Genomic DNA, 26,503 nt, shown 5'->3' with positions numbered 1-26,503 from the left:
TGTGAACGGGGAAGGGAGGGAGAGGCTGAATGCGGCATCGGTGAAGGGGTGGGGGGGAAGAGAGAGATCCACAGCGGGCCCGCCCCAGCCGGTGCGGGAGACCATTCGGCCAGGGACAGGGGCAGCGAACATCGGGTCGTCCCTTCGGCCAGGAATAGGGGCGGCGAGCATCGGGTCCCGCTCACAGCCTGCAGGACGCGCTGGGAGGGCTAGGAGCTACTGCGCATGCGCGCAGACTCCACCGCGCATGTGCATAGTTGCCGGCATTGTTTTCGGCGTAGGGCCGTAGCTCAGCCCCCCCCCCCTTCCCTCCACAAGAAACGCCGCCCCAGGACCCGGGACACACAGCAGAGCGGCCAGAATCGTGAGTAAGTTTTTTGGCGCCGTCTTGAGCGTACAAAGTCAGCGCATCTCGGGTGAGTGGGGAAATTTGGGCCCCATGGAACTACCGGATTGTCATAAAAACCAATCTGGTTCATGCTAATGTGCTTCAGGGAAGGAAATCTGCCGCCCTTACCCGGTCTGGCCGATATGTGACTCCAGACCCACGGCAATGTGATTAACTCTTAACTGCCCTCTGAAATTACCTAGCAAGTCACTCAGTTGTATAAGCCGGCTCACCACCACCTTCTCAAGAGCAATTAGGGACGGGCAATAAATGCTGGCCTTGCCAGCGACGCCCACATCCCGGGAACGAATACGTTTTTAAAAAGGGAGGAGGGGTTTCCACACAAGTGGTAATGGCAATCTGGAACTCTCTTCCCAAAAGGCTGTGGATTCTGGGTGAATTGAAACAGATGGATAGATTTTTGTCGGGTAAGGGTATCAAGGGGTATGGAACAAAGTTGGGTAAGTGAAGTTGAGGTGCAGATCAGCTGTGGTCTAACTGAACGGTGGGACAGGCTGGAGGAGCTGAATGGCCTCCTCCTGTTCCGATCCGTTCTCCCAGTTCTCCCTCAACTACCACACCAAAGGTAACCACTAAGGATTTGAGAAGGGATGGACATCCCGTGTTGACGCACGCTGGCGAATTCCTTTGGTTTGCTGATTGGCCAAAGCCAACGGCCAATGGGAATCTCCGGCCCTGGCAGGATTGAACAGTGGCTCCGTGCCTGATGCACCCAACTGAACCGTTGCACCCTCCACCTTTTGCAGGGACGTCTCTTCAGCGGATCTGACCATAAAGAACCATCAGGGCATCAAGTCTGAAATTGATGCCCGCGACGACAGCTTCACTGCGAGCATTGAGATGGGTGACTCCCTCCTGGCCAAGAACCACTACGCTTCAGATGAGGTAGCGTAATCCTTTGCACCAAAGGGCATTCCTGAAGGTCTTGGAACTCTTGTGGATTGGTTATTTTCATTTGTGCTTTTTGTTTTCGGAGTGATTCCAGACAGTGACTAAAGGCCGCACAGTGGCTTTCTGCGCAGCGCAAGCGCAGCGCAAGCGCAGCGCGCTTCCGGGTCGTTGGCCACAACTGCGTCACATCATGTGCCGCGCAAATCCAGGTTTGGGGCTGGGACCCCGACAGCCACTTCCATCTTGTTTCAAACTGCCTGGAGTGAGGGAGGGGGTGGGGAGAGAGACTGTGGACGGAGGGGAGTGGGGGGGTGGTGGGAGATTGGAGGGTGTGGGGGGGGGGGGGTGCAGGGAGAGACTGGAGGGAGGGGGGGTGGGGGAAGAGACTGTGGAGGGAGGGGGGAAGAGAGAGAGAGAGACTGGAGGGGATGAGGAGAGACGCTGAGACTCTGGAGGAAGGTTGTTGGGGCTGGGGGGAGACTATGGATGGAAGGAGGGGGGAGGGAGGGAAAAAGAGAGTGTGGAGGGAGGGAGGGGGGAGGAGATTGTGGAGGAGGTGGGAGTGAGAGAGAGAGAGAGACTGTGGAGGAGGGGGAGAGTATGGTGGAGGGGGGGTGAAGAGACTATGGCTAGGGGGAGGGAGGGAAAGAGAGACTATGGTGGGGGAGACTGGAGAGAGGGTTGGGGGGATGGGGGGGAGAGAGGGAGAGACTGTGGAGGGGAGGAGAGAGTATGGATGGTGGGAGTGGGGGTAGACTATGGATGGGGGGAGGGAGGGAAAGAGAGACTATGGGGGGAGGGGAGAGAGTGGAGGGAGGGGGGGGAAGAGACTGAGAGAACCGGAAGTGTGCATACTTCCGTTCGTTGTCACGAATTGCGTCCTTTCGCCATTATTCCGGTTGCCATGATGCCAAGTGCCGGTTATATACTCAAGCCCCGAGGGTAGTGCTGGTATTTGATAATAGGTGTCTTACCTTTAGTAATGCCCTCAGTAATACACACATAAGAACATAAGAATTAGGAACAGGAGTAGGCCATCTAGCCCCTCGAGCCTGCTCCGCCATTCAATAAGATCATGGCTGATCTGGCCGTGGACTCAGCTCCACTTACCCGCCCACTCCCCGTAACCCTTAATTCCCTTATTGGTTAAAAATCTATCTATCTGTGACTTGAATACATTCAATGAGCCAGCCTCAACTGCTTCCTTGGGCAGAGAATTCCACAGATTCACAACCCTCTGGGAGAAGAAATTCCTTCTCAACTCAGTTTTAAATTGGCTCCCCCGTATTTTGAGGCTGTGCCCCCTAGTTCTAGTCTCCCCGACCAGTGTAACCAACCTCTCCGCCTCTATCTTGTCTATCCCTTTCATTATTTTAAATGTTTCTATAAGTTCACCCCTCATCCTTCTGAACTCCAAGGAGTAAAGACCCAGTCTACTCAATCTATCATCATAAGATAACTCCCTCATCTCCGGAATCAGCCTAGTGAATCGTCTCTGTACCCCCTCCAAAGCCAGTATAGGCACACATTATAGGCACAAATATTAAAACAGACCCTGCAGCATAAATGACCTGGTTTCTACTATTGTACAAGACAAGGTGGTGAAAATACCAGAACACACATCAGTTTAATGCACAGACCCATTATAGGTGTAAGACTATTATTCCGTATTCTTTTCCTGTTAGATTGCAGAGAAGTTGGCCCAGCTCCAGGAAAGGAGGAAAGAAATCAACGATAAATGGAAGGAGAAGGAAGATTGGTTACAGCTGGGTGAGAATACTGAGCCCTGTCTCGAGGTAGCCAGTGGGAAGCCTCCGTCGGGGATTGACAAACCCACATATCTTGTCTTGTGCTCTGTGCGATGCTGTGTATACTGAAGAACAATAATTCTACAGTGCAAAACCACATGTAATGTATTTGCTTCATGGGTTCTTTGCTTAAGAATTCATAGCAACACATTGCTATTAAAAACAATTTGGTTGATTAACAAAGGTTTAACAATCACACAACGCTTTACCAGTTCATCCACTAGGCTCACAACTGCATACCTCATCGTGGATGACCTAGACCCAACTGGCTGGGGTTTTATTGAGTCTTGTGAACATCATGTGACTGGCTAAGCCACTCACAATGCAACAGCTCTACAACTATTTTAAAGTAGAACTTTAACTTAAGTGTCCCCTTATTAAAGGGGCACTAGAACCAACAAATTAACAAATAATACTTTTTGAATCTTTAAATAGTCAACTTAAAATTGGGTTTGCTGGGAGTGATGACGCACTCCAGTCCCTCGGGCGGCCACCTCTCCCAGAAGGCCGCGAGCGTACCGGTGGACACCGCGTGCTCCATCTCCAGGGACACCCTGGCGCGAACGTAACCGCGGAAGAGAGTCGGGCTCAACGATCTCCTCGACTGCCTGCTGCCTGGACCGGTTAATGGCCACCTTGGCCAGGCCCAGGAGCAGTCCCACGAGGAGGCCTTCCGACCTGCCCGCTCCCCTCCATACCGGGTGCCCAAAGATCAGGAGCGTGGGACTGAAGTGCAACCAGAAACCGAGGAGCAGCCCCTTCGAATACAACGACGACGGCTCTACAAACCTGTGCATACATTACACCGCCCTTAACTTGGCACTAACTCTAGGTGCAGTGCATGAAACTACAGGCCTGTCACCTCTGGGCACCTCAGTGTGAACTCATCCAGCCCATAACGGTGGGCTGAAGGTCTCCTCTGTCTACTGGCTGTGAGGGTCCTAGGTGAAATGAGTTGGGGCAGCCTCCACCTAGTTCCAGTTGAGACTGGGGCCACAGCTTACAACCCTTCCAATTCTTCAGTTTCATAATTTTATGTAGAACGTACAGCACAGAAACAGGCCATTCAGCCCGCCTGGTCCGTGCTCCACGCGAGCCCCCTCCCACCCTAGTTCTTCTCACCCATTTCACCAAGAGAGGCTATGCGGTGCTTTGATGTAGCAAGCTGGCTTGCGTTTTCAGTTTTGAAATCATACGATAACAGCACAGAATGAGGCCATTCGGCCCAATTTGAAAGAGCGATACGATTAGTCCCCCCACCCACTGTTTCCCCATATCCCTGCAACTTTTTCCTCTTCAAGTACTTATCCAGTTCCTTTTTGAAAGTTATTCTTGAATCTGCTTCCACCGCCCTTTGAGCACAGTGCATTCCAGATCGCAGCAACACGCTGCGTTTATAAAAAAAAAAAAGGGGTGGATATGAGGTCGGAGGCTACTGATGGCGATAATGGCGGCGGGACGGTAAAGTTTGCAGCCACAAAATCCAGCAGCTGGGCCCCGAGTGTGGGGCGCAGCGCTAAGAGAGGCGTTCCACACCTCTTGTAGGGCGCTAGGCCGGCTGAGCGACTGAAAATCCATCGCTGAAGCACCCCCAAGAGAGGATTCCCTGTGGAGAAGGAAAAATGGCCACAAAAAAACATTCCCAATACCTTGGTCACCCCACATAAAGTTAAATCGCAAAAATAAAACAAAAAAAATCAAAAACAATCAGACTTGCCTCGTTCAGTAATTCCTTCCCTTGCCGCCGCCGGCACAGCTCTGACCGCCTTGTTTTTCAGGCGGTCCCACTGCGGGGCGCGAAACAAAAATCAAAAGCGCTGTGGAAACCGGGGGCGTTGCAAACCGGCTTGACGCTCCCGGGCGGGACTGGTCAGCGCCGCCGGCACACTGAACGTGCCGAGCGGCGCCAATACCGGCGCTCACGGCCCCGAGTCCTTTAGCGCCCCTGTTCCGACCCTTTCCAGGGCCGCTAAGCGACCGAATTTCTATCCCAAAATGTTTCCTCATGTCACCTCTGGTTCTGTTGCCAATCGCCCCAAGAAACGGTGTCACTTTTCCTTAGGGTTAGGCACAGCACAGTGCAAGGCACATGAAAAGCCTGCGTCACGATTATCTCCAGATGTTTAATGGATTCATCGAGTTTGAAACGGCAGCCAGCTGCCAGCTGCATCAGATTTGATGACGTTTCCTTCAGTAAATTGAAGATAGAATCAAATGAGCTGTAACTGATAATGGTGCATTCCCTCTCTCTCTGTCCCCTCCCTCCCCTCCCCAGTGATGGAAGTTCTCCAGTTTGGTCGGGATGCAGCGGTTGCAGAGACCTGGCTGGCAAGTCAGGAGCCGTATGTCAGGACAGCTGACATCGGGGGCAACGTCGATGAAGCCGAGAACCTGATCAAGCGGCACGAAGGGTTTGAGAAATCGGCTGCTGCATGGGACGAGCGTTTCCTGGCCCTGGAAAAACTGACAACAGTAAGTGCAGTGCTACTCTCTAATTGTCCTTCCAGTTTTCTCCCCAACTCTCCCGGGCGTGCTGACAACCCTCTAGAACCTCGCCTAAATGGCCACTACATAGAAATTCACATAACTGTGTGCAGTTTTGGTCTCCTTACCTATGGAAGGATATACCTGCCTTAGAGGGACAGCAACAAAGGTTCACCAGACTGGTCCCTTTTCTTGGACGGCGCAGATATAATGGCAAGTACTGCAGGGAATCAAATACGGCCAGGATGATCTCCTGTTTCTGTGAACATAAGAATTAGGAGCAGGAGTCGACCATTTGGCCCCTCAAACCTGCTCCGCCATAGATTCCGATCGCCTGGATGGGTCGGAGAGGAATTTTCCCAGATTTCTTTTCTCCCTAAATTGGCCTGGGTTTTTAATCCGGTTTGTTGCCCCTCCCAGGAGATCCCATGGCTCCGGTTGGGGTGGAGTGTAAAATATTTTAGTGAAGGGGTGTCGCAGTTGTGTGGGCGGACTGGTTGGGGTTTATATGTAACCTTCAGGGCTGCTGACCGAGGGCCGTGCGGCTCTGTGTCGGCCGGCGCGGACACGATGGGCCGAATGGCCTCCTTCAGCGCTATAAATTTCTATGTTTCTATGGGGCAATTGAGCAGACTAGGCCTATATTTCCTAGAGATTAGAAGAATGAGAGGTGATCGGATTGAAACATACAAAATTCTTAAGGGGCGAGACAGGATAGATGCAGGGAGGATATTTCCCCTGCCTGCGCAGTCCATAACTTGGGGTCACAGTCTCAGAATATGGGGTCAGCCATTTAGAACTGAGATGAGGAGGAATTTCTTCACTCAGAGAGTGGTGAATCTTTGGAATTGTATTGACGTGGATAGAGAACTGGTTGGCAGACAGGAAGCAGAGTGTCGGAATAAATGGGTCCTTTTCAGAATGGCAGGCAGTGACTAGTGAGGTGCCGCAGGGTTCAGTACTGGGACCTCAGCTATTTACAATATACATTAATGATTTAGATGAAGGAATTGAATGTATTATCTCCCAAGTTTGCAGATGACACTAAGCTGGGTGGCAGTGTGAGCTGTGAGGAGCATGCTAAGAGGCTGCAGAGTGACTTGGACAGGTTAGGTGAATGGGCAAATGCATGGCAGATGCAGTATAATGTGGATAAATGTGAGGTTATCCACTTTGGTGGCAAAAACCGGAAGGCAGAATATTATCTGAATGGTGACAGATTAGGAAAAGGGGAGATGTAACGAGACCTGGGTGTCATGGTACATCAGTCATTGAAAGTTGGCATACAGGTACAGCAGGCCGTGAAGAAGGCAAATGGCATGTTGGCCTTCATAGCTAGGGGATTTGAGTATAGGAGCAGGGAGGTCTTACTGCAGTTGTTCAGGACCTTGGTGAGGCCTTACCTGGAATATTGTGTTCAGTTTTGGTCTCCTAATCTGAGGAAGGACATTCTTGCTATTGAGGGAGTGCAGCGAAGGTTCACCAGACTGATTCCCGGGATGGCAGGACTGACATATGAGGAGAGACTGGATCGACTGGGCTTATATTCACTGGAGTTTAGAAGAATGAGAGGGGATCTCATAGAAACATATAAAATTCTGACGGGACTGGACAGGTTAGATGCAGGAAGAATGTTCCCGATGTTGGGGAAGTCCAGAACCAGGGATCACAGTCTTAAGGGTAAGGGGTAAGCCATTTAGGACCGAGATGAGGAGAAATTTCTTCACTCAGAGAGTTGTTAACCTGTGGAATTCCCTACCGCAGAAAGTTGTTGAGGCCAGTTCGTTCGATATATTCAAAAGGGAGTTCGATGTGGTCCTTACGGCTAAAGGGATCAAAGGGGTATGGAGAGAAAGCAGGAATGGGGTACTGAAGTTGAATGATCAGCCATGATCTTATTGAATGGTGGTGCAGGCTCGAAGGGCCGAATGGCCTACTCCTGCACCTATTTTCTATGTTTCTATTCTCTACCCCAGAGAGCTGTGGAGGCTCAGTTGTTGAGTATATTCAAGACTGAAATCGATAGATTTTTGGATACTAAGGAACTCAACGGATATGGGGACAGTGCAGGGAAGTGGAGTTGAGGTAGAAGATCAGCCATGATCTTATTGAATGGCGGAGCAGGCTCGAGGGGCCGAATGGCCAACTCCTATTCCTTATGTTTGCAGAAACTGACCATTTGATCCAACAGGTGTAAGTCGGTGTTTATGCTCCACGTGACCCTCCGCCTTCCTTACTTCATCTCAACCTATCAGCATATCCTTCTATTCCTTTCTCCCTCATGTGTTTATCCAGCTTCCCCTTAAATACATCGATACTATTCGCCTCAACCACTCCCTGTGGCAGCGAGTTCCACATTCTCACCAGTGTCTGGGTAAAGAAGTTTCTCCTGAATTTCCCATTGGATTTATTAGTAACTGTCTTATATTGATAGTCTCCCCCCTATAAGTGGAAACATTTTCCCTACGCCTAACCCGTCGTAATTTTAAAGATCTTTATTAGGTCACCCCTCAGCCTATTCAGCATTTTCTGACATATGATCCCTGTCAGCGAGTGTCAGCAGAGTGTTTGACTGTGGAGAGCATCACAGCTAAACACGATCCTATCCATGGCCAAAATCCACACGTGTGCACGTCGTGGGAGGAGGGGTTACTGGTCAACAGTCGCGAGCAGGGGCCTTGGCTGATTTCTGCCCTTTCTGGCCAGCTGTATTGCCCTCCTCTGCCCCGGCTGATGTCCGCTTAACTCCGCACAAACGGGGACCAAACCTCGAACCTTTTAAGGCTCCGTACTACCCAGTGACCACAAAGGAAGCGGTTCTTTTCCTGTTTCTATTTTTGCCACCATATGCAATGAATGTAAGTAGTAGTGGCCTATTGCATTCGCTTCTGTTTGTAAACAAATGAAAAATAGTTAGCCAAGCACTTTTTCATTAGGGTGGTGCCCTTTTAACATCCATTTGTTTCCTTTCCCTCATGTAAATATCCTAGCTCAGAGATTTGTTTGGTAAATTTTAAATTTGCATTTGACAAAACAGTTCAGTAAAACTTTAACACATCGTTTTTCCAACGAGTCAATAGGGGTAGGACTGAAAACGCATTTAGAAACATAGAAAATAGGTGCAGGAGTAGGCCATTCGGCCCTTCGAGCCAGCACCGCCATTCAGTGAGTTCATGGCTGAACATGCAACTTCAGTACCCCATTCCTGCTTTCTCGCCATACCCCTTGATCCCCCTAGTAGTAAGAACTACATCTGACTCCTTTTTGAATATATTTAGTGAATTGGCCTCAACAACTTTCTGTGGTAGAAAATTCCACAGGTTCACCACTCTCTGGGTGATGAAGTTTCTCCTCATCTCGGTCGTAAATGGCTTACCCCTTATCCTTAGACTGTGACCTCTGGTTCTGGACTTCCCCTTTTCCTAATCTGTCACCATTCAGATAATAGCCTGTCTCTCGGTTTTTACCACCAAAGTGGATAACCTCACACTTATCCACATTATACTTCATCTGCCATGCATTTGCCCACTCATCTAACCTATCCAAGTCACTCTGCAGCCTCATAGCATCCTCCTCTCAGCTCAAACTGCCACCCAACTTAGTGTCATCCGCAAATTTGGAGATACTGCATTTAATCCCCTCATCTAAATCATTAATGTCCAATGTAAACAGCTGGGGCCCCAGCACAGAACCTTTACACACCAGCTTTCGTGCTGCAGCCAAGTGATTTTTGCTTTGTACAGTCCTTGTGCGAGAAACAGAGAGTTAGCATGCAGGTTACAGCAAGCAATAAGGAAGGCAAATGGCATGTTGTCCTTTATTGCAAGGGGGTTGGAGTATAAGAGTAAGGAAGTCTTGCTACAACTGTACAGGGCCTTGGTGAGACCACACCTGGAGTATTGTGCACAGTTTTGGTCTCCTTATCTAAGGAAGGATATACTCGCCGACTGCTGCTCCTATATTTTATGTTCTTCCCAGGAGCTTGGAGTTTGACACCCTAACCACAGATCCCCACGCATACTTCTGCAGCCTGGGTTCAAAGGTACACGGTGGAGCCAGGCCCAAAACTCAGCCAACAAAGCAGGCCCGGAATATCGTAACACACTCGGACGTCCCTCCTTGGGAAATGCAAGAAAGAAAGACTTGCATTTATATAGCACCTTTCACGACCACTGGACATCTCAAAGCGCTTTACAGCAAATGAAGTACTTTTTGGAGTGTAGTCATTGTTGTAATGTAGGAATCACGGCAGCCAATTTGCGCACAGCAAGCTCCCACTAACAGCAATGTGATAATGACCCAGATAATCGGTTTTCGTTCTGTTGAGTGATAAGTATTGGCCGGGGAAAACTCTCCTGCTCTTCGAAATACTGCCGTGGGATCTTTTATGTCTACCTGAGAGAGCAGGCGGCGCCTCGGTTTAATGTCTCATCTGAAAGATGGCCCCTCCGACAGTGCGGCACTCCCTCAGCACTGCCCCACCGACAGTGCGGCACTCCCTCAGTACTGCCCCTCCGACAGTGCGGCGCTCCCTCGGTACTGCCCCTCCGACAGTGCGGCGCTCCCTCAGCACTGCGCCTCCGACAGTGCGGCGCTCCCTCAGCACTGCGCCTCCGACAGTGCGGCGCTCCCTCAGTACTGCCCGTCCGACAGTGCGGCACTCCCTCAGTACTGCCCCTCCGACAGTGCGGCGCTCCCTCAGTACTGCCCCTCCGACAGTGCGGCGCTCCCTCAGCACTGCACCTCCGACAGTGCGGCCCTCCCTCAGCACTGCCCCTCCGACAGTGCGGCACTCCCTCAGTACTGCCCCTCCGACAGTGCGGCACTCCCTCAGCACTGCACCTCCGACAAGCTCCCTCAGTACTGCCCCTCCGACAGTGCGGCGCTCCCTCAGCACTGCCCCTCCGACAGTGCGGCGCTCCCTCAGTACTGCCCCTCCGACAGTGCGGCGCTCCCTCAGTACTGCCCCTCCGACAGTGTGGCGCTCCCTCAGCACTGCCCCTCCGACAGTGCGGCGCTCCCTCAATACCGCCCCTCCGACAGTGCGGCGCTCCCTCAGCACTGCCCCTCCGACAGTGCGGCGCTCCCTCAGCACTGCCCCTCCGACAGTGCGGCGCTCCCTCAGCACTGCCCCTCCGACAGTGCGGCGCTCCCTCAGCACTGCCCCTCCGACAGTGCGGCGCTCCCTCAGCACTGCCCCTCCGACAGTGCGGCGCTCCCTCAGCACTGCCCCTCAGACAGTGCGGCGCTCCCTCAGTACTGCCCCTCAGACAGTGCGGCGCTCCCTCAGTACTGCCCCTCCGACAGTGCGGCGCTCCCTCAGCACTGCCCCTCCGACAGTGCGGCGCTCCCTCAGTACTGCCCCTCCGACAGTGCGGCGCTCCCTCAGTACTGCCCCTCCGACAGTGCGGCGCTCCCCCGACAGTGCGGCGCTCCCTCAGTACTGCCCCTCCGACAGTGCGGCGCTCCCCCGACAGTGCGGCGCTCCCTCAGTACTGCCCCTCAGACAGTGCGGCGCTCCCTCAGTACCGCCCCTCCGACAGTGCGGCGCTCCCTCAGCACTGCCCCTCCGACAGTGCGGCGCTCCCTCAGTCCTGCCCCTCCGACAGTGCGGGGCTCCCTCAGTACTGTCCCTCCCACAGTGCGGGGCTCCCTCAGCACTGCACCTCCGACAGTGCGGCCCTCCCTCAGCACTGCCCCTCCGACAGTGCGGCACTCCCTCAGTACTGCCCCTCCGACAGTGCGGCACTCCCTCAGCACTGCACCTCCGACAAGCTCCCTCAGTACTGCCCCTCCGACAGTGCGGCGCTCCCTCAGCACTGCCCCTCCGACAGTGCGGCGCTCCCTCAGTACTGCCCCTCCGACAGTGCGGCGCTCCCTCAGTACTGCCCCTCCGACAGTGTGGCGCTCCCTCAGCACTGCCCCTCCGACAGTGCGGGGCTCCCTCAGCACTGCACCTCCGACAGTGCGGCCCTCCCTCAGCACTGCCCCTCCGACAGTGCGGCACTCCCTCAGTACTGCCCCTCCGACAGTGCGGCACTCCCTCAGCACTGCACCTCCGACAAGCTCCCTCAGTACTGCCCCTCCGACAGTGCGGCGCTCCCTCAGCACTGCCCCTCAGACAGTGCGGCGCTCCCTCAGTACTGCCCCTCAGACAGTGCGGCGCTCCCTCAGTGCTGCCCCTCCGACAGTGCGGCGCTCCCTCAGCACTGCCCCTCCGACAGTGCGGCGCTCCCTCAGTACTGCCCCTCCGACAGTGCGGCGCTCCCTCAGTACTGCCCCCCCGACAGTGCGGCGCTCCCTCAGTACAGCCCCTCCGACAGTGCGGCACTCCCTCAGTCCCGCCCCTCCGACAGTGCGGCGCTCCCTCAGTCCTGCCCCTCCGACAGTGCGGCGCTCCCTCAGTACCGCCCCTCCGACAGTGCGGCGCTCCCTCAGCACTGCCCCTCCGACAGTGCGGCGCTCCCTCAGTCCTGCCCCTCCGACAGTGCGGGGCTCCCTCAGTACCGCCCCTCCCACAGTGCGGGGCTCCCTCAGTACTGCCCCTCCGACAGTGCGGGGCTCCCTCAGCACTGCCCCTCCGACAGTGCGGCGCTCCCTCAGCACTGCCCCTCCGACAGTGCGGCGCTCCCTCAGCACTGCCCCTCCGACAGTGCGGGGCTCCCTCAGTACTGCCCCTCCGACAGTGCGGCGCTCCTCAGTACTGCACTGGGAGTGTCAGCCTGGATTTATGTGCTCATGTCCCTGGAGTTAGACTTGAACCCACAACCTTCTGACTCAGAGGTGAGAGTGCTACCCACCGAGCCACGGCTGACACTAACATGTACATGGAACTGTTCTTATTTGCTGGGACATTTTGCAAGCTGTCTGGTGCGCGTGCGTTCCAAGTCATGTTCATCGGCGGTACTTGGATGTCTTTGTTTTAGTGAGAATGACGCCTTAGCGTGCCATCCTTTGTTGCAGCTGGAGCAGCACGAGATTCGCCGCATACAGGAGGAGGAGGAGAGGAAGCGAAAGCCCCCGCCGCCACCCTCGCCGCCCACACCGCGCGTCTCCGTGACTGCAGAGGACAGCCCGGAGACCAGGAGTCGGGCACAGCAGAACGAACTGTCACGGTAATAACACCCACCAGTCGTGCCGTTAGCCATCACGTGACCAAGGGACTGTCCCTTGCCAAAGGTTTGCAACCTGCACCGTTGCTGCGAAGCTGTGACTGCACCTTTAAAGTAACAGGACAAGTGTATGTGCTGTTAAGTTTAAAAAGCAGTCGCCACTTTGTCACTTGGGTCTCGACTGCTGCCGGGGTCCGGGGAAGATCCGGTCGGGCAGCGATGGTGAAAGTCCGTTGCTGCCCTCTGCTGGCAGGCTGAAAGCTGAGCAATCCACAACCAGGATCTGAGGTTGTCCTGTTGCAAGTGCCCACTGACCTCTACTGACAAAGGTACCTGCGAAAGTGACCTTTCCGACCTGGTTCATGTGCCTTGCGCCGTGCACCGATGCCGGATCTTTTGCAGGACTGCCTCTGGTGCCTCTTCTGGCCGGCCTCCCACATTCAACTAGAGGTGATCCAAAACTCGGCTGCCCCGTGTCCTAACTCGCACCGAGTCCCGCTCACCCATCACCCCCTGTGCTCCCTGTCCCGTGTCCTAACTCGCACCCAGTCCCACTCACCCATCACCCCCTGTGCTCACTGCCCCGTGTCCTAACTCGCACCGAGTCCTACTCACCCATCACCCCCTGTGCTCGCTGCCCCGTGTCTTAACTCGCACCCAGTCCCGCTCACCCATCACCCCCTGTGCTCCCTGCTCCGTGTCCTAACTTGCACCGAGTCCCGCTCACCCATCACCCTCTGTGCTCGCTGCCCCGTGTCCTAACTCACACCGAGTCCCACTCACCCATCACCCCCTGTGCTCGCTGCCCCGTGTCCTAACTCACACCGAGTCCCACTCACCCATCACCCCCTGTGCTCACTGCCCCGTGTCCTAACTCGCACCATGTCCCGCTCACCCATCACCCCCTGTGCTCGCTGACCTACATTGGCTCCCGGTTAAGCAACGCCTCAGTTTCAAAATTCTCATCCTTGTTTACAAATCCCTCCATGGCCCTCGCCCCTCCCTATCTCTGTAACCCCCTCCAGCCCCACAACCCCACGAGATGTCTGCGCTCCTCTAATTCTGCCCTCCTGAGCATCCCTGATTATAATCGGTCAACCATCGGTGGCCGTGCCTTTTGTTACCTGGGCCCTAAGCTCTGGAACTCCCTGCCGATACCTCTCCGCCCCCTACCTCTCTTTCCTTCTTCAAGACGCTCCTTAAAACCTGCCTCTTTAATCAAGCTTTTGGTCACCTGCCCCAATCTCTTCATAGCAGCTCAGTGTCAATTTATTAATGTCGATACTCCTGTGAAGGACCTTGGGATGTTGCACTATGTTAAAGGTGCTTTAAAAATACAAGTTGTTCTCTGGGGTTAAAGTAGATATATGCATGTTGGGTGTAATGTGGTAATTGTCACACTCTGTTAAGGGATCATTTAATTGTGTATCTTCTCATAGAAAGATAGAAAGTTGGTGCAGGAGTAGGCCATTCGGCCCTTCGAGCCTGCACCACTATTCAATAAGATCATGTCCCACCTTTGCTTCCCCTACGCAATACATCAGTTTGTCGAGGAGGCCAGGGAGGCAACTTGCTCCCAGGCCTGTGTCCGTCGCAGTGTATTAGCAGCTCCTGTCTGCTTCATGGACATGGCCCCTCCCTTCCTGACCTCTTAATAGTGCCTTAGCGTTTCTGGTCTCCTTTTAATCTCTGCGACTCGGGTTTGAATCTAAGCCCATGGCATGGAATTCTATTCTGTCTTGTCAGCTGGGAGCCTTCCCTATGAAATTACCTGGTAGGGGGAAGGAGGTTCTTCTTCAAACCAGTGGGTGAATCATGTGCCTCCTTAAAGTATGAGAGTGGGCTGTCTGCCCCGACGACCATTCATTTTGTAAAGAGGCCGAGGAGCGGGAGGGTTTTATATCACAGCAGCTAAAAACCATGGGTCTGTTTTGCCAGCAGTCGTTTTAATGGTTTCCTGTCATTAATTTAATTTTTTTGCTGTTTTTAGGGAAGGTGAGATGGTTAATCACCTGGAGCCCATCGCTCAGAACGGAGTTCACTCGGACATGGAGTCGCCGCAGGTCAGTCACAGTGCCGCGCTCTGCGAGTCGCTCGGTGGGACCCGCTGCCCACAAGAGGCAGCAGTGGGGAGCTGTAGGCGACATGGGTTTGCAGTTTGTGCGATTGGGACCCCTGTACTCAGCAGCGCATGGAGGCACCCTCCATGGCTTCGCCTCCTCCATATCTCTGTAACTTCCTCCTAGATCTCTGGCCTCCTCCATTTCCGGCCTGTTGCGCATCCCCTGATTTTAATCGCTCCACCATCGGTGGCCGTACCTTCAGCTGCCTGGGCCCCAAGCTCTGGAACTCCCTGCCTAAACCTCTCTGCCTCTCCTCCTTTAAGTCGCTCCTTAAAACCTACCCTGTCCTACTATCCCTTTATGTGGCTTGGTGGCATATTTTGTCTGGTAACTGCTGTGAAGGTCCTTGGGATTGTTTTACCACACACAACTCCAGTGATGAAACATCGAGATACAAAGTTAAACCCTGAGGTTGATGCTCATTGTATCAAGGTGGCCAAATGTGTGGTAGGCCTGTACCCAGCTGGACTATTCTGTTGTTTTGCTAATATAAAACACAACCTTCATCTGGCGGGCTCCGGGAAGGAGTTTTCTAATTTCATATTGCACTGGTTCCTTGGTTATAATGGGTGTTACTCCGTTCTTTCAGCCGTCAGAAGATTTCAGACAATTGAGAGATGGTGTATCATCACCTGTGACTGTGACAGTAAGTGCTTTCTGCTTCCTTGCTTCTTGTCTTCCTGGCTTTCTGTTTTACCTTTATCTCTACTCCACAAGTTTGATCTTATGAGAGACTGAACGGGCTGGGCCTTTTAACTCTCGGAAAAATACCGAGGGTGACCTGATAGAGGTCTTTTAAAAATGATAAAAAGGGATTTGATACGGTAGAGGTAGTGTTGATGGGCGTGCGAGACCAGAACTAGGGGTCATCAATATCAGACAGTCACCAATAAACCCAATAGGGAATTCAGGAGAAACTTCTTTACCCAGAGCGGGGTGAGAATGTGGAACTCGCTGCCGCAGGGAGGGGTTGAGGCGAATAGTATGGATGCATTTAAGGGGAGGCTGGATAAACACATGAGGGAGAAAGGAATAGAGGGTTATACAGATGGGGTGAGATGAAGGCAAGGGGGGCGTTGGGCAGGTGTGCTTGTCAGGCATTTATTACAGTCCCCCCCCCCTCCTCAATAAAGGTGAATCATCAGTGGCAGTTTCCATTATAAATGTGGACATGGGAATTTATCACTGAAATGAGAAAGTTAAGACAGAATGGATGAGTTTAAAAGGGGGGACTGAATGGCGTCTGGTCTATTTATGTCATGCCCTCTAACCCCCACTTCCACTGGGCGTACACTTGACTCCCCGTACGCAGTGCCACAGGAAGTTTACTCGTGATATTACCGAAGTCCTGCCACCGTTTTGCACTTGCTGTCTCACTTTGGAATTCTCTACCCCAGAGGGCTGTGGAGTCTCAGTGGTAGAGTATATTCAAGACCGAGATCGATAGATTGGATATTAAGGGAATCGAGGGATATGGAGATGGAGCAGGAGAATGGAGTTGAGGCAGATCAGCCATGATCTTATTGAATGGCGGAGCAGGCTTGAGGGGCTGAATGGCCTACTCCTGCTCCTAGTTTTTACGTTCTTTGTTGCCTGGCTCAAAGTAAAGCAGGACTTACAGGGACAGGAAATAAATGGACCAAAGGCGAGGGGAGTGTTGAGGAAAATCAGTGGCCCTGATGATGCTTTGTACGTTACATAACCGAATACCCATATTGTCATAAAACCACGTATCCTTTCGCTCACCATGAGCAGAGCCAGGTTACATCTATTAGTCTGTACAAAACTTTTGAGTCACTGTATACGTTCTTGGATGCAAAGCAGTCTTATAAAACCAATCATTTCTTAGGTACGGGATCGGACCTTCGAGCCTGTTCCGCCATTTAATGAAATCACGGCTGATCCGTATCTTAACCCAATCTACCTGCCTCGGTTCTGTAACCCTTAATCCCCTTGCCGAACAAATAGCCATCTCAGTTTTGACATTTCCAATTGACCCCTGGCCTCTGCAGCTTTGTGGGGGAGAGAGTTCCCGATTCCCACGGCTCTTTGTGAGAAGAAGTGCTTCCTGACATCAGCCCTGAACAGCCTGGCTCTAATTTTAAGGTTTCGCCCCCTTGTTCTGGACTCCACCGTATTTTAAAAAAAAAATCTGGCCTGAAACGATCAGCAAAAAAAATATCACTCTGCTCGACCTCAAGGTGTACCAAAAAGGACCTTGCCCTCCGAGTGACCTCGAAATGTGCAATCGACTCTTGTGACCTTCCAGGTCCCACCTTAGCAGCGGAATCACACGTTTCCTGTCATCTACAAATCCAACTTACTAGGAGAAACCCCTCGGGAGATTCGCTAGTTATTTTTCTTTATTCAGACACTAACAGAACTGCTGTAATTTTTTTTTAAAGCATTTTCTGTTTTAACCAGTCCTGAGTGTCCCACAGTAGTTTCCTTCATGTCCACCAGGTGGCGATCTCAGCCAGTGGGGGAAAAAAAGACGTATTTATAAAGCACCTTTCACAACTACCAGACATCTCAAAGTGCTTTACAGACAATGAAGTACTTTTGGAGTGTAGTCACTGTTGTAATGTGGGAAACGCGGCAGCCAAAGGGCTCACACCAATTTCTACACACAGCAATGTGATAATGACCAGATCATCTGTTTTTTATTTTGTTGATTGAGGGATAAATTGGCCCCAGGACACCGGAGATAACTCCCCTGCTCTTCTTTAAATAGAGCCATGGGATCTTTTACATCCACCTGAGAGAGCAGACGGGGCCTCGGTTTAACGTCTCATCCGAAAGACGGCACCTCCGACAGTTTAGTGCTCCCTCAGTACTGCCCCTCCGACAGTGCGGTGCTCCTTCAGTACTGTGCCTCCGACAGTGCAGCACTCCCTCAGTACTGCACTGGAGTGTCAGCCTAGATTTTGTGCTCAAGTCCCTGGAGCGGGACTTGAACCCACAACTTTCTGACTCCGAGGCAAGAGTGCTACCCACTGAGCCACTGGTGAAACCGACAAACCCATGTCGAGTCACTGTCCCGAGCCACTGCAGGCGAGTGGGGTTGATGGACACTCCGCCAGCCGAACAGAGCCTCGCCGGGGGGGGGGGGAGTAGCAACCGATCGCGGCATTGCTTCCTCCCAATCCACGGTGCGTTGTATTGCCCCGCCGGGCAATTGTGCGGTTTGTTGCATTTGGGTCCCTTTATGACATGCGTGCATCTCGCCCATATAAATGGCTATGTAGATTATCCTAGGGCCCAGCCTGCGCAAGTATGCTTCAAAGAGGGAGATTGCTTTTGGAAAGTTTGCAATTAGATTTTTCTGCATGCAACATTTACTGTTTCTTCTTCCTCAATTTTTGTGTGTGTTTTGTTTTCCTGACAGTACTTTCCTTCATTATTCTTTTTTGCTGCTGGCATTTACATCGCACCAAAAAAGTGTACAGGCTGGCATTTCTCTTGGGGTGGGGTTCTGGCACAGTGTACGATTTAGATGAGGAGGAAGGAATTCCTGAGGGGCCAGCCAATGCAGATGCAACGACCATCTGAGGGGTTCTGGTCATACCTCTCGGCGCCCACGTTATGGGCCGTCTGCACGGACCTGGAGATGTCAGAAGTGATCTGTTGTCACCGGCTCTCTTCATAACAGAAGCTGTTTCACAATTTATTCTTCAACGGGATGTGGGAGTCGCGGACAAAGCCCAGCAATTTATTGCCCATCTCGAATTGCCCTTGAGAAGTTGGTGGTGAGCCGCCGCCTTGAACCGCTGTTCTTTGTAGCGGTTTGGTACAACTAGGTGGCTCGCTGGGCCATTTCAGAGGGGCAGCGAAGAGTCAACTGCATTGCTGTGGGTCTGGAGTCACATATCAGCCAGACCGGGTAAGGGCGGCAGATTTCCTCCCCGAAAGTGAACCAGATAGTTTTTTCCCAACAATCCAATAGTTCCACGATCACCATTACTGATCGTAGCTTTTTATTCCAGAATTATTTAATTCACTGAAGTTTAAATTCCCCAGCTGCGGTGGTGGGATTTGAACTCTTGGTCTCCGGATCATTCGTCTCGGCCTCTGCAGTACCGGCCCAGTAACATAATCGCTGTGCTACCGTGCCAGAATTTCTGCGGGGCGAGTTATATACAACCTCCACAATAGCTCACCGCAGCATGAAGTTTTCTTGCCACCGGAGCCAATTGAGCCCAGGGGACACCCAGCCTGCACAACACACACATTTCACGCCTGTAGCTTCGATTAGTGCCGCAAACTTTAGCCAGTCCAGACATCTGAGCTGCAAACATCGGTGCACCAACTCTTGGGCCTCAAACCCAGCTCAACCCTCAAATTGCCATTCTCGCAAAATCAGGCACGAGCACCCATGTTAAGGAAGGCATGGTTTCATCCCTTTTTAAAGCACATATTTTTCCAGAAGAGTTACCTGTAATACAATGAAGCACTTGGCCAGGCAGCAATTCAATTCCTACATTTAAAACAGAGATGAGGAGAAATTTCTTTTCTGAGGGTTGTAAATCTGTGGAATTTGCTGCCTCAGAGAGCTGTGGAAGATGGGACATTGAATAAATTTAAGACAGAAATAGACAGTTTCTTAGCCGATAAGGGGTTATGGGGAGCGGGCAGGGAAGTAGAGCTGTGTCCATGATCGGATCAACCATGATCTTATTAAATGGCGGAGCAGACTCAAGGGGCCGTATGGCCTACTCCTGCTTCTATTTCTTATGTTGTCCGCTTACTGCCCCCCTCCTGAAGATGCCGACTCTTGCTGGGGTGAGTTCAATATCTTGACATTCATCCTTTTTGAGATTAGACAATGAATGTCAGGAATGATGGCAGGAATGATCACAACCCTCAATCAGTCTGAACTCAGTTTGTTGTTTGCCACGAAGTGATAATCTCACTGAGGCTAGAAATAGTGTGGGCAATGGAAAACGGCTAGTAGGTGCTGTACCTGCCCTGGGAGTGTTTAATGGGACAGTGTAGAGGGAGCTTTACTCTGTATCTAACCCCGTGCTGTACCTGCCCTGGGTGTGTTTGATGGGACAGTGTAGAGGGAGCTTTACTCTGTATCTAACCCCGTGCTGTACCTGCCCTGGGAGTGTTTGATGGGACAGTGTAGAGGGAGCTTTACTCTGTATCTAACCCCGTGCTGTACCTGCCCTGGGAGTGTTTGATGGGACAGTGTAGAGGGAGCTTTACTCTGTATCTAACCCCGTGCTGTACCTGCCCTGGGTGTGTTTGATGGGACAGTGTAGAGGGAGCTTTACTCTGTATCTAACCCCGTGCTGTACCTGCCCTGGGATTGTTTGACATTGACTGTTGCATTCCCCGATATTAACATCACACATCCTGATGAGCACAAAATTCACATGAAACAAATTAAGAGTAATAAATCATTTGCAATGTAAGCTATCCTAGCAAAGGATTAGCTGAGCCTGGATGGCATGATGTCTTCTTTCAGATTTCTCTTGTGTATTTAATGGCGGATCACTGATGGTTGTGAAATAAATGTTTTTTTAATTCACTGAAAGACGATAACGCTATATTATCCTCACAGTTAGATCAGTAACCGGGAAACCGCAGTAGAATTTTGATGATTGAAGTGCCTCTAATACCGGCTGTAATGTTTTTGGCGCTCTCAGGCGACATCAGGCCATCCAGGAAAGATTGGATAGGCTGGGTTTGTTTTCTTTGGAACAGATGAGGCTGAGGGGAGACCTGATTGAGGTGTATAAAATTAAGAGGGGCCTAGATAGAGTGGATAGGAAGGACCTATTTCCCTTAGCAGAGGGGTCAACAACCAGAGGCATAGATTTAAAGTCATTGGTAAGAGGTTTAGAGGGGATTTGAGGGGAAATGTTTTCACCCAGAGGGTGGTGGGAGTCTGGAACTCTGCCTGAAAGGGTGGTAGAGGCAGAAACCCTCACCACATTTAAAAAGTATTTGGATGTGCGCTTGAAGTGCTATAACCTACAGGGCTGCGGACCGAGAGCTGGAAAGTGGGATTGGGCCAGATAGCTATCTGTTGGCCGGTGTGGACACCATGGGCCGAAATGGCCTCCTTCCATGCTGTCAATTTCTGCGATTCTCCCCCAGGTCTCCGAACCATCGGAACCCATTAATGGGACGAGCACTGCAACAGAATCGAAGAAGGACCACAGTCCCGCCCGGAAGACCCCGCAGTCCTCTCCGCACCCGGGCTCTGTCAGCACCATGCTCAGCAAGGCACAGGACGCCGCCACGGTGCAACTGGAAGGAATTTTGTGTCGCAAACACGAGTGGGAGTCGCACAACAAGAAAGCGTCGAGCAGGTAAGAGGCTGGTGGCAGAAAATTCAACTGCCGCGCACAAGCACTTGTGTATCGGACAGTTGCAATGTATAGCAGACTCGCCAGGAATGATCGGGGAGAGAAAGCAAACCAGTGAGCAGCATATTCCCTGTGCTTTCCTAAACCCGACCAGTGTCATCAATGTCCTACTTAGTGTACCTACAGCTCACTACGATAGTAATATAACGTAGCCCGTCACTCAGTGCCGCAGTCTGCTATGTAGGGGTTGTCATATGAAGAAAGGTTGAGCAAGTTGGGCCTATACTCATTGGAGTTTAGAAGAATGAGAGGTGATCTTATTGAAACATGTAAGATTCTGAGGGGGCTCGACAGGGTAGATACAGAGAGGATGTTTCCCCTTGTGGGGGAATCTAGAACTAGGGGGCATAGTTTCAGAATAAGGGGTCGCCCATTTAAGACAGAAATGAGGAGGAATTTCTTCTCAGAGGGTCGTGAATCTTTGTAATTCTCTGCCCCAGAGAGCTGTGGAGGATGTCATTGAATATATTTAAGGTGGAGATAGATTTGTGAAAGATAAGGGAGTCGAGGGTTATGGGGAGTGGGCGGGGAAGTGGAGTTGAGGCCAAGATCAGATCAGCCCTGATCTTATTGAATGGCGGAGCAGGCTCGAGGGGCCGAGTGGCCTGCTCCTGCTCCTATTCCTTATGATATATCGCAGACACTACAACGCACTGATACATGGCCCTCACATTCACTGACATTCTGACATACCACAACCTTTCACCAACTATGGCATTGTGAAATACTGCAGCCTCTCGAATTAATGAATCGACACGACTGCGGCCAACGACCAGGAAGTAGGTGCGCATGCACAGTGCCAGTGCCTTTGTTTGTTGTCGCCGGGCTTCCCAAAATGAGGAATAAAGAAGCGGAATTCTGTTGATTTTAAACAAAATTTGAACCGAGAGTTTATTGTTCAAAGTTGTTTGTCCTTTGAGACAGCTGTAAATTCACCAGTAGCATTTTACCCAAGCTAGCCTCATTAATGAAACTCTTATTAGTGATGTGCTTCAGTACTACTTCACATCCTCCATCTGTTGTGGTGGAAATGTGGGACCTGATAGTTATGCACAGAATGCTTCTGGTTCATTGGCAGGAGTCACTCTGTTAATCAATATAACACAGCCTCTATTGTCACAGCCTTCTTAAAAGAAAGGCACTTAAGATATCCCAGTCTATAACACATCATACACTATAGAAGACTCCAACATGGCTCTTTGAAACAGTTATTTAATAGCAACTTGAATTTATATAACGAGAACATAAGGATTAGGAGCAGGAGCAGGCCATACGGCCCCTCGAGCATGTTCCACCATTCAATATGATCATGGCTGCGTGTGTAATTACCCACCTGGATTCAAACATACGTCCAACGCATGCGTGCACACAGCAGATATCTACACAGACTCTTAACACCCCCCCCACCACCCTTCCTCCTCCCGTCAGTTACATGGCTATCATAAGAACATAAGAAGGAGCAGGAGTCGGCCATCTGGCCCCTCAAACCTGCTCCGCCATTCAATAAGATCATGGCTGATCTGATCTTGGCCTCAACTCCACTTCCCTGCCCGCTCCCCATAACCTTGGGAGTCCCTTATAGTCCAAAAATCGCACTCTCACGCACAGTCTCACGCTCACTCTCACGCACTCACACTCCTCACTCGCACTCACACTCACTCACTCACATCTCACACCTCACACACACAATCTCTACCTTAAATATATTCAATGACCCGGCCTCCACAGCTCTCTGGGGCAGAGAATTCCAAAGATTCACAACCCTCTGAAAGAAGAAATTCCTCCTCATCTCAGTTCTAAATGGGCGACCGCTTATCTGAAACTATGCCCCCTAGTTCTAGATTCCCCCACGAGGGGAAACATCCTCTCTGCATCTACCCTGTCAAGCCCCCTCAGAATCTTATACGTTGCAATAAAATCACCTCTCATTCTTCTAAACTCCACGAGTACAGTCCCAACCTGCTCAACCTTTCTTCATAAGACAACCCCTTCATCTTGGGAATCAACCTAGTGAACCTTCTCTGAACTGCAAGTATATCCCTCCTTAAATAAAGAGATCTGTAACCTGCACGCAGTACTCCAGGTGTGGTCTGATAAACGCCCTGTACAGTTGTAGCAGGACTTCCCTACTTTTATACTCCATCCCCCTTGCAGTATCAAGCACCCATAAAGACCCTCCCTCTCCAGCGTGCAGTTTGCAGCATATATCCCTGGTATATCACCAAGCTCCCCGCTGGGCAAGCAGTGCCAGATATATTTTAAATTACCTGTTGGCTAGCGCAGGCAAGCGCTGCTCTAACCTGATGCACATGAACCAGTCGTCCTAACTGCTGTGTTGCTCCACCTGCAGGTCATGGCAGAACGTGTACTGTGTGTTGAGGAACAGAAGCCTCGGTTTTTATAAGGATTCCAAGAACGCGAGCATGGGCATCCCGTACCACGGAGAGGTTCCGGTCAGCCTGACAGACGCCACGTGCGAGGTGGCACATGATTACAAGAAGAGAAAAAGCGTCTTCAAACTCAAGTAAGCTTCACCTCATACCTTGTCCCCATAACACAGCGCACTGCTTCCCCTCAGTATTGCACAGTGGCACGTACAAACACTGGTATGTACCTGCGACTTATTACTACACCCAGGGGTGGATTAACCATGGGGCGGAGGGAGCTGCAGCCCCAGACCCACCAAAGAACACAGCCCCACCAAATAAATGTAGGAAGAAAAATATAAGGCCTCCCAAATAGGCCGAATAGAATAGACAATAAGAGGAAAAACAAGACCGAGGAAAATAGATGCACTTGTTTATACCCATATACAGAAGTACCTGTATACACCAACGTACCGATATACAGAAGTACCGATATACAGAAGTACCTATATACACTAATGTACCGATATACACTAATGTACGGATATACTGAAGTACCGATATACAGAAGTACCTATATACACTAATGTACCGATATACAGAAGTACCAATATACACTAATGTACCAATATACACTAATGTACCGATATACAGAATTACCGATATACACTAATGTACCAATATACAGAAGTACCTATATACACTAATGTACCTATATACAGAAGTACCTATATACACTAATGTACCGATATACAGAAGTACCAATATACAGAAGTACCTATATACACTAATATACCTGTTGACAGAACAGAATACATACTAGCCTATTTTATTTCACGTTATTGAGAAAAATTTGCATATATGTATAGGAATCTAGTATTGCACTGTTACCAGAACCAGAATATATACTGACTTGATACAGAATATATGCTTTCATTGTTATTTGTTATTTATACTGGCCTGTGTTTCCATACTCGGAATCAGAATCATATACGTCATCTAATGAACATGAACAAACATAACTATCGGCCCATTTGGATCAATTTGCCCCAGACCCATCAGGCCCTTAATCCGGCCCTGACTACACTGGGCGTCTGCCTCGAGTATGCACTGAAACCCCAGTACATTGGCGGAGGTCGAACCCACACCATTAGGTCAGAGTCACACCGATACAAGTGAATGGGCCGTCAAACAAATAGAGTCCAGAATCGTTGGGTCACTGTAGCTATAATAGTTTGGCAATGTAATGTGTTTGCTTCATGGGTTCTTTGCTTAAGAATTCATAGCATTCATTCATTGCTATTAAGGAGGAGTTTGTTTATTAGCAAAGGTTTAACAATCACACGACACATTACCAGTTCATCCACCAGGCTCACAACTGCATACCCCATCGTGGATGGCCCAACTGGCTGGGGTTTTATTGAGTCTTGTGGACATCACGTGACTGGCTGAGCCACTCACCATGCAACAGCTCTACAACTGTTTAAAAATAACTTTAAATCAAGTGCCCTCTTTTGGTAAGGTCGCTCGAACCCTCAAATTTACAAACTGACTGGGAACTTTGCCAAATTAAATTAAACTTCTGTTCCCGGGGGTGATGATGCACTCCAGTCCCTCTGGCGCCCACCTCTCGCGGAAGGCCGCGAGCGTACCGGTGGACACCCTGGCTCAGATGTAACCGTGGAAGAGAGGCAGGCACTCGGGCTGAACGACCCCCTTGACTGCCCGCTGCCTAGACCTGTTAATGGCCCCCATGGCCAGGCCCAGGAGCAGTTCCCCCGAGGAGGCCCTCCGACCTGCCCGCTCCCCTCCGCACAGGGTGCAACAACTCTACACACCTGTGAGCATGCTCACAGGTGCATACATGGCGGGCAGCGTACAGGAATCATACGGGTCAGATTGTATTCCCCTTACTCCTGCTGCGTTTTTAAAAAACCTATTCTCATCTCCCTCTCTGGTTCTTTTGCCGATTACCTTAAATCTGTGTCCTTCTGGTCACCGACCCTCCTGCCTCTGGAAACTGGTTCTCCTTATTTACTCTATCAAAACCCTTCACGATTTTGAACACCTCTATCGAGTCTCTGCTCTAAGGAGAACAACCCCAGCTTTTCCAGTCTCTCCACATAACCGAAGGAACGCATCCCCGGGACCATTCTAGCAAATCTCCTCCGCACCCTCTCTAAGGCCTCAACATCCTTCCTAAAGTACAGTGCCCAGAAGTGGACACAATTCTCCAGCTTGGGGCCGAACCAGCGATTTATAATGGTTCTATTATGTGGTGAAATGGGAAAATTGTTACGAGAAAAAAAAGTTATGGAAAAAAGCCTCTACACTTGCTGGGCTGCCCTCACCCTTAACTCTAAACATACTGAAGTGAGTCAGTGTCAGTGCGTCAGCCGTAATCTGGCAAAGCGTTACTCCAGGGTGAAAGCTTTGATTGAATCATCGTATCATCGCTGTTTGTGCGATAATGATTGCTCAGTCAGTGTATTTTTGCTCACAGGCTCAGCGAAGGGAAGGAGTTCCTGTTCCAGGCCAAGGATGATGTAAGTGTCAACTACTTGCGATTTTGATGAAAACGCTGCCGATTATTGAAAGGGGAGTCGAGGGTTATGGGGAGCGGGCAGGGAAATGGAGTTGAGGCCAGGATCAGATCAGCCGTGATCTTACTGAATGGCGGAGCAGGCTTGAGGGGCCGAATGGCCGACTCCTGCTCCTATTTCTTATGTAAACCCTGAATACGCAGGAACACTGCACAGTTACACGGCAGAGACCCAGGCCTGTCTAATTTTCACCCTGCTGAATACACACAAGCACTACACAGTTACTCTGCAGAAAGGATGAAGATTTGTTATCCCTTTCCCTTGGGGGCTGGGTTGTGCACTAGATCAGACGCTAACATTTTACCTCGGGATCCTGGGTTCAAATCC

General features: G+C 51.0%; 1 protein-coding gene across 4 annotated transcripts in view; it reads left to right on the top strand.

Annotated features, from left to right (window-relative positions):
- The window catches only part of sptbn2 (spectrin, beta, non-erythrocytic 2), a 376,681-nt gene that overhangs the window by 340,663 nt on the left and 9,515 nt on the right, over window positions 1–26,503 (top strand). For 3 of the 4 annotated variants that reach the window (XM_070868166.1, XM_070868167.1, XM_070868168.1), the window contains 9 exons: window positions 1,156–1,294; window positions 2,986–3,070; window positions 5,384–5,580; window positions 12,556–12,707; window positions 14,695–14,767; window positions 15,417–15,473; window positions 20,936–21,150; window positions 23,558–23,731; window positions 26,077–26,119. In XM_070868166.1, coding sequence (XP_070724267.1) covers window positions 1,156–1,294; window positions 2,986–3,070; window positions 5,384–5,580; window positions 12,556–12,707; window positions 14,695–14,767; window positions 15,417–15,473; window positions 20,936–21,150; window positions 23,558–23,731; window positions 26,077–26,119 — 1,135 coding nt within the window. The remainder of the gene's footprint in view (window positions 1–1,155; window positions 1,295–2,985; window positions 3,071–5,383; window positions 5,581–12,555; window positions 12,708–14,694; window positions 14,768–15,416; window positions 15,474–20,935; window positions 21,151–23,557; window positions 23,732–26,076; window positions 26,120–26,503) is intronic. The other variant, XM_070868170.1, reaches the window with a different exon arrangement.

The sequence above is a fragment of the Pristiophorus japonicus genome, chromosome 27, assembly GCF_044704955.1.
Source record: "Pristiophorus japonicus isolate sPriJap1 chromosome 27, sPriJap1.hap1, whole genome shotgun sequence".
Taxonomy (NCBI): domain Eukaryota; kingdom Metazoa; phylum Chordata; class Chondrichthyes; family Pristiophoridae; genus Pristiophorus; species Pristiophorus japonicus.
Note: the sequence above shows the minus strand (reverse complement) of the source record. Positions and strands in the feature narration are given on the sequence as shown.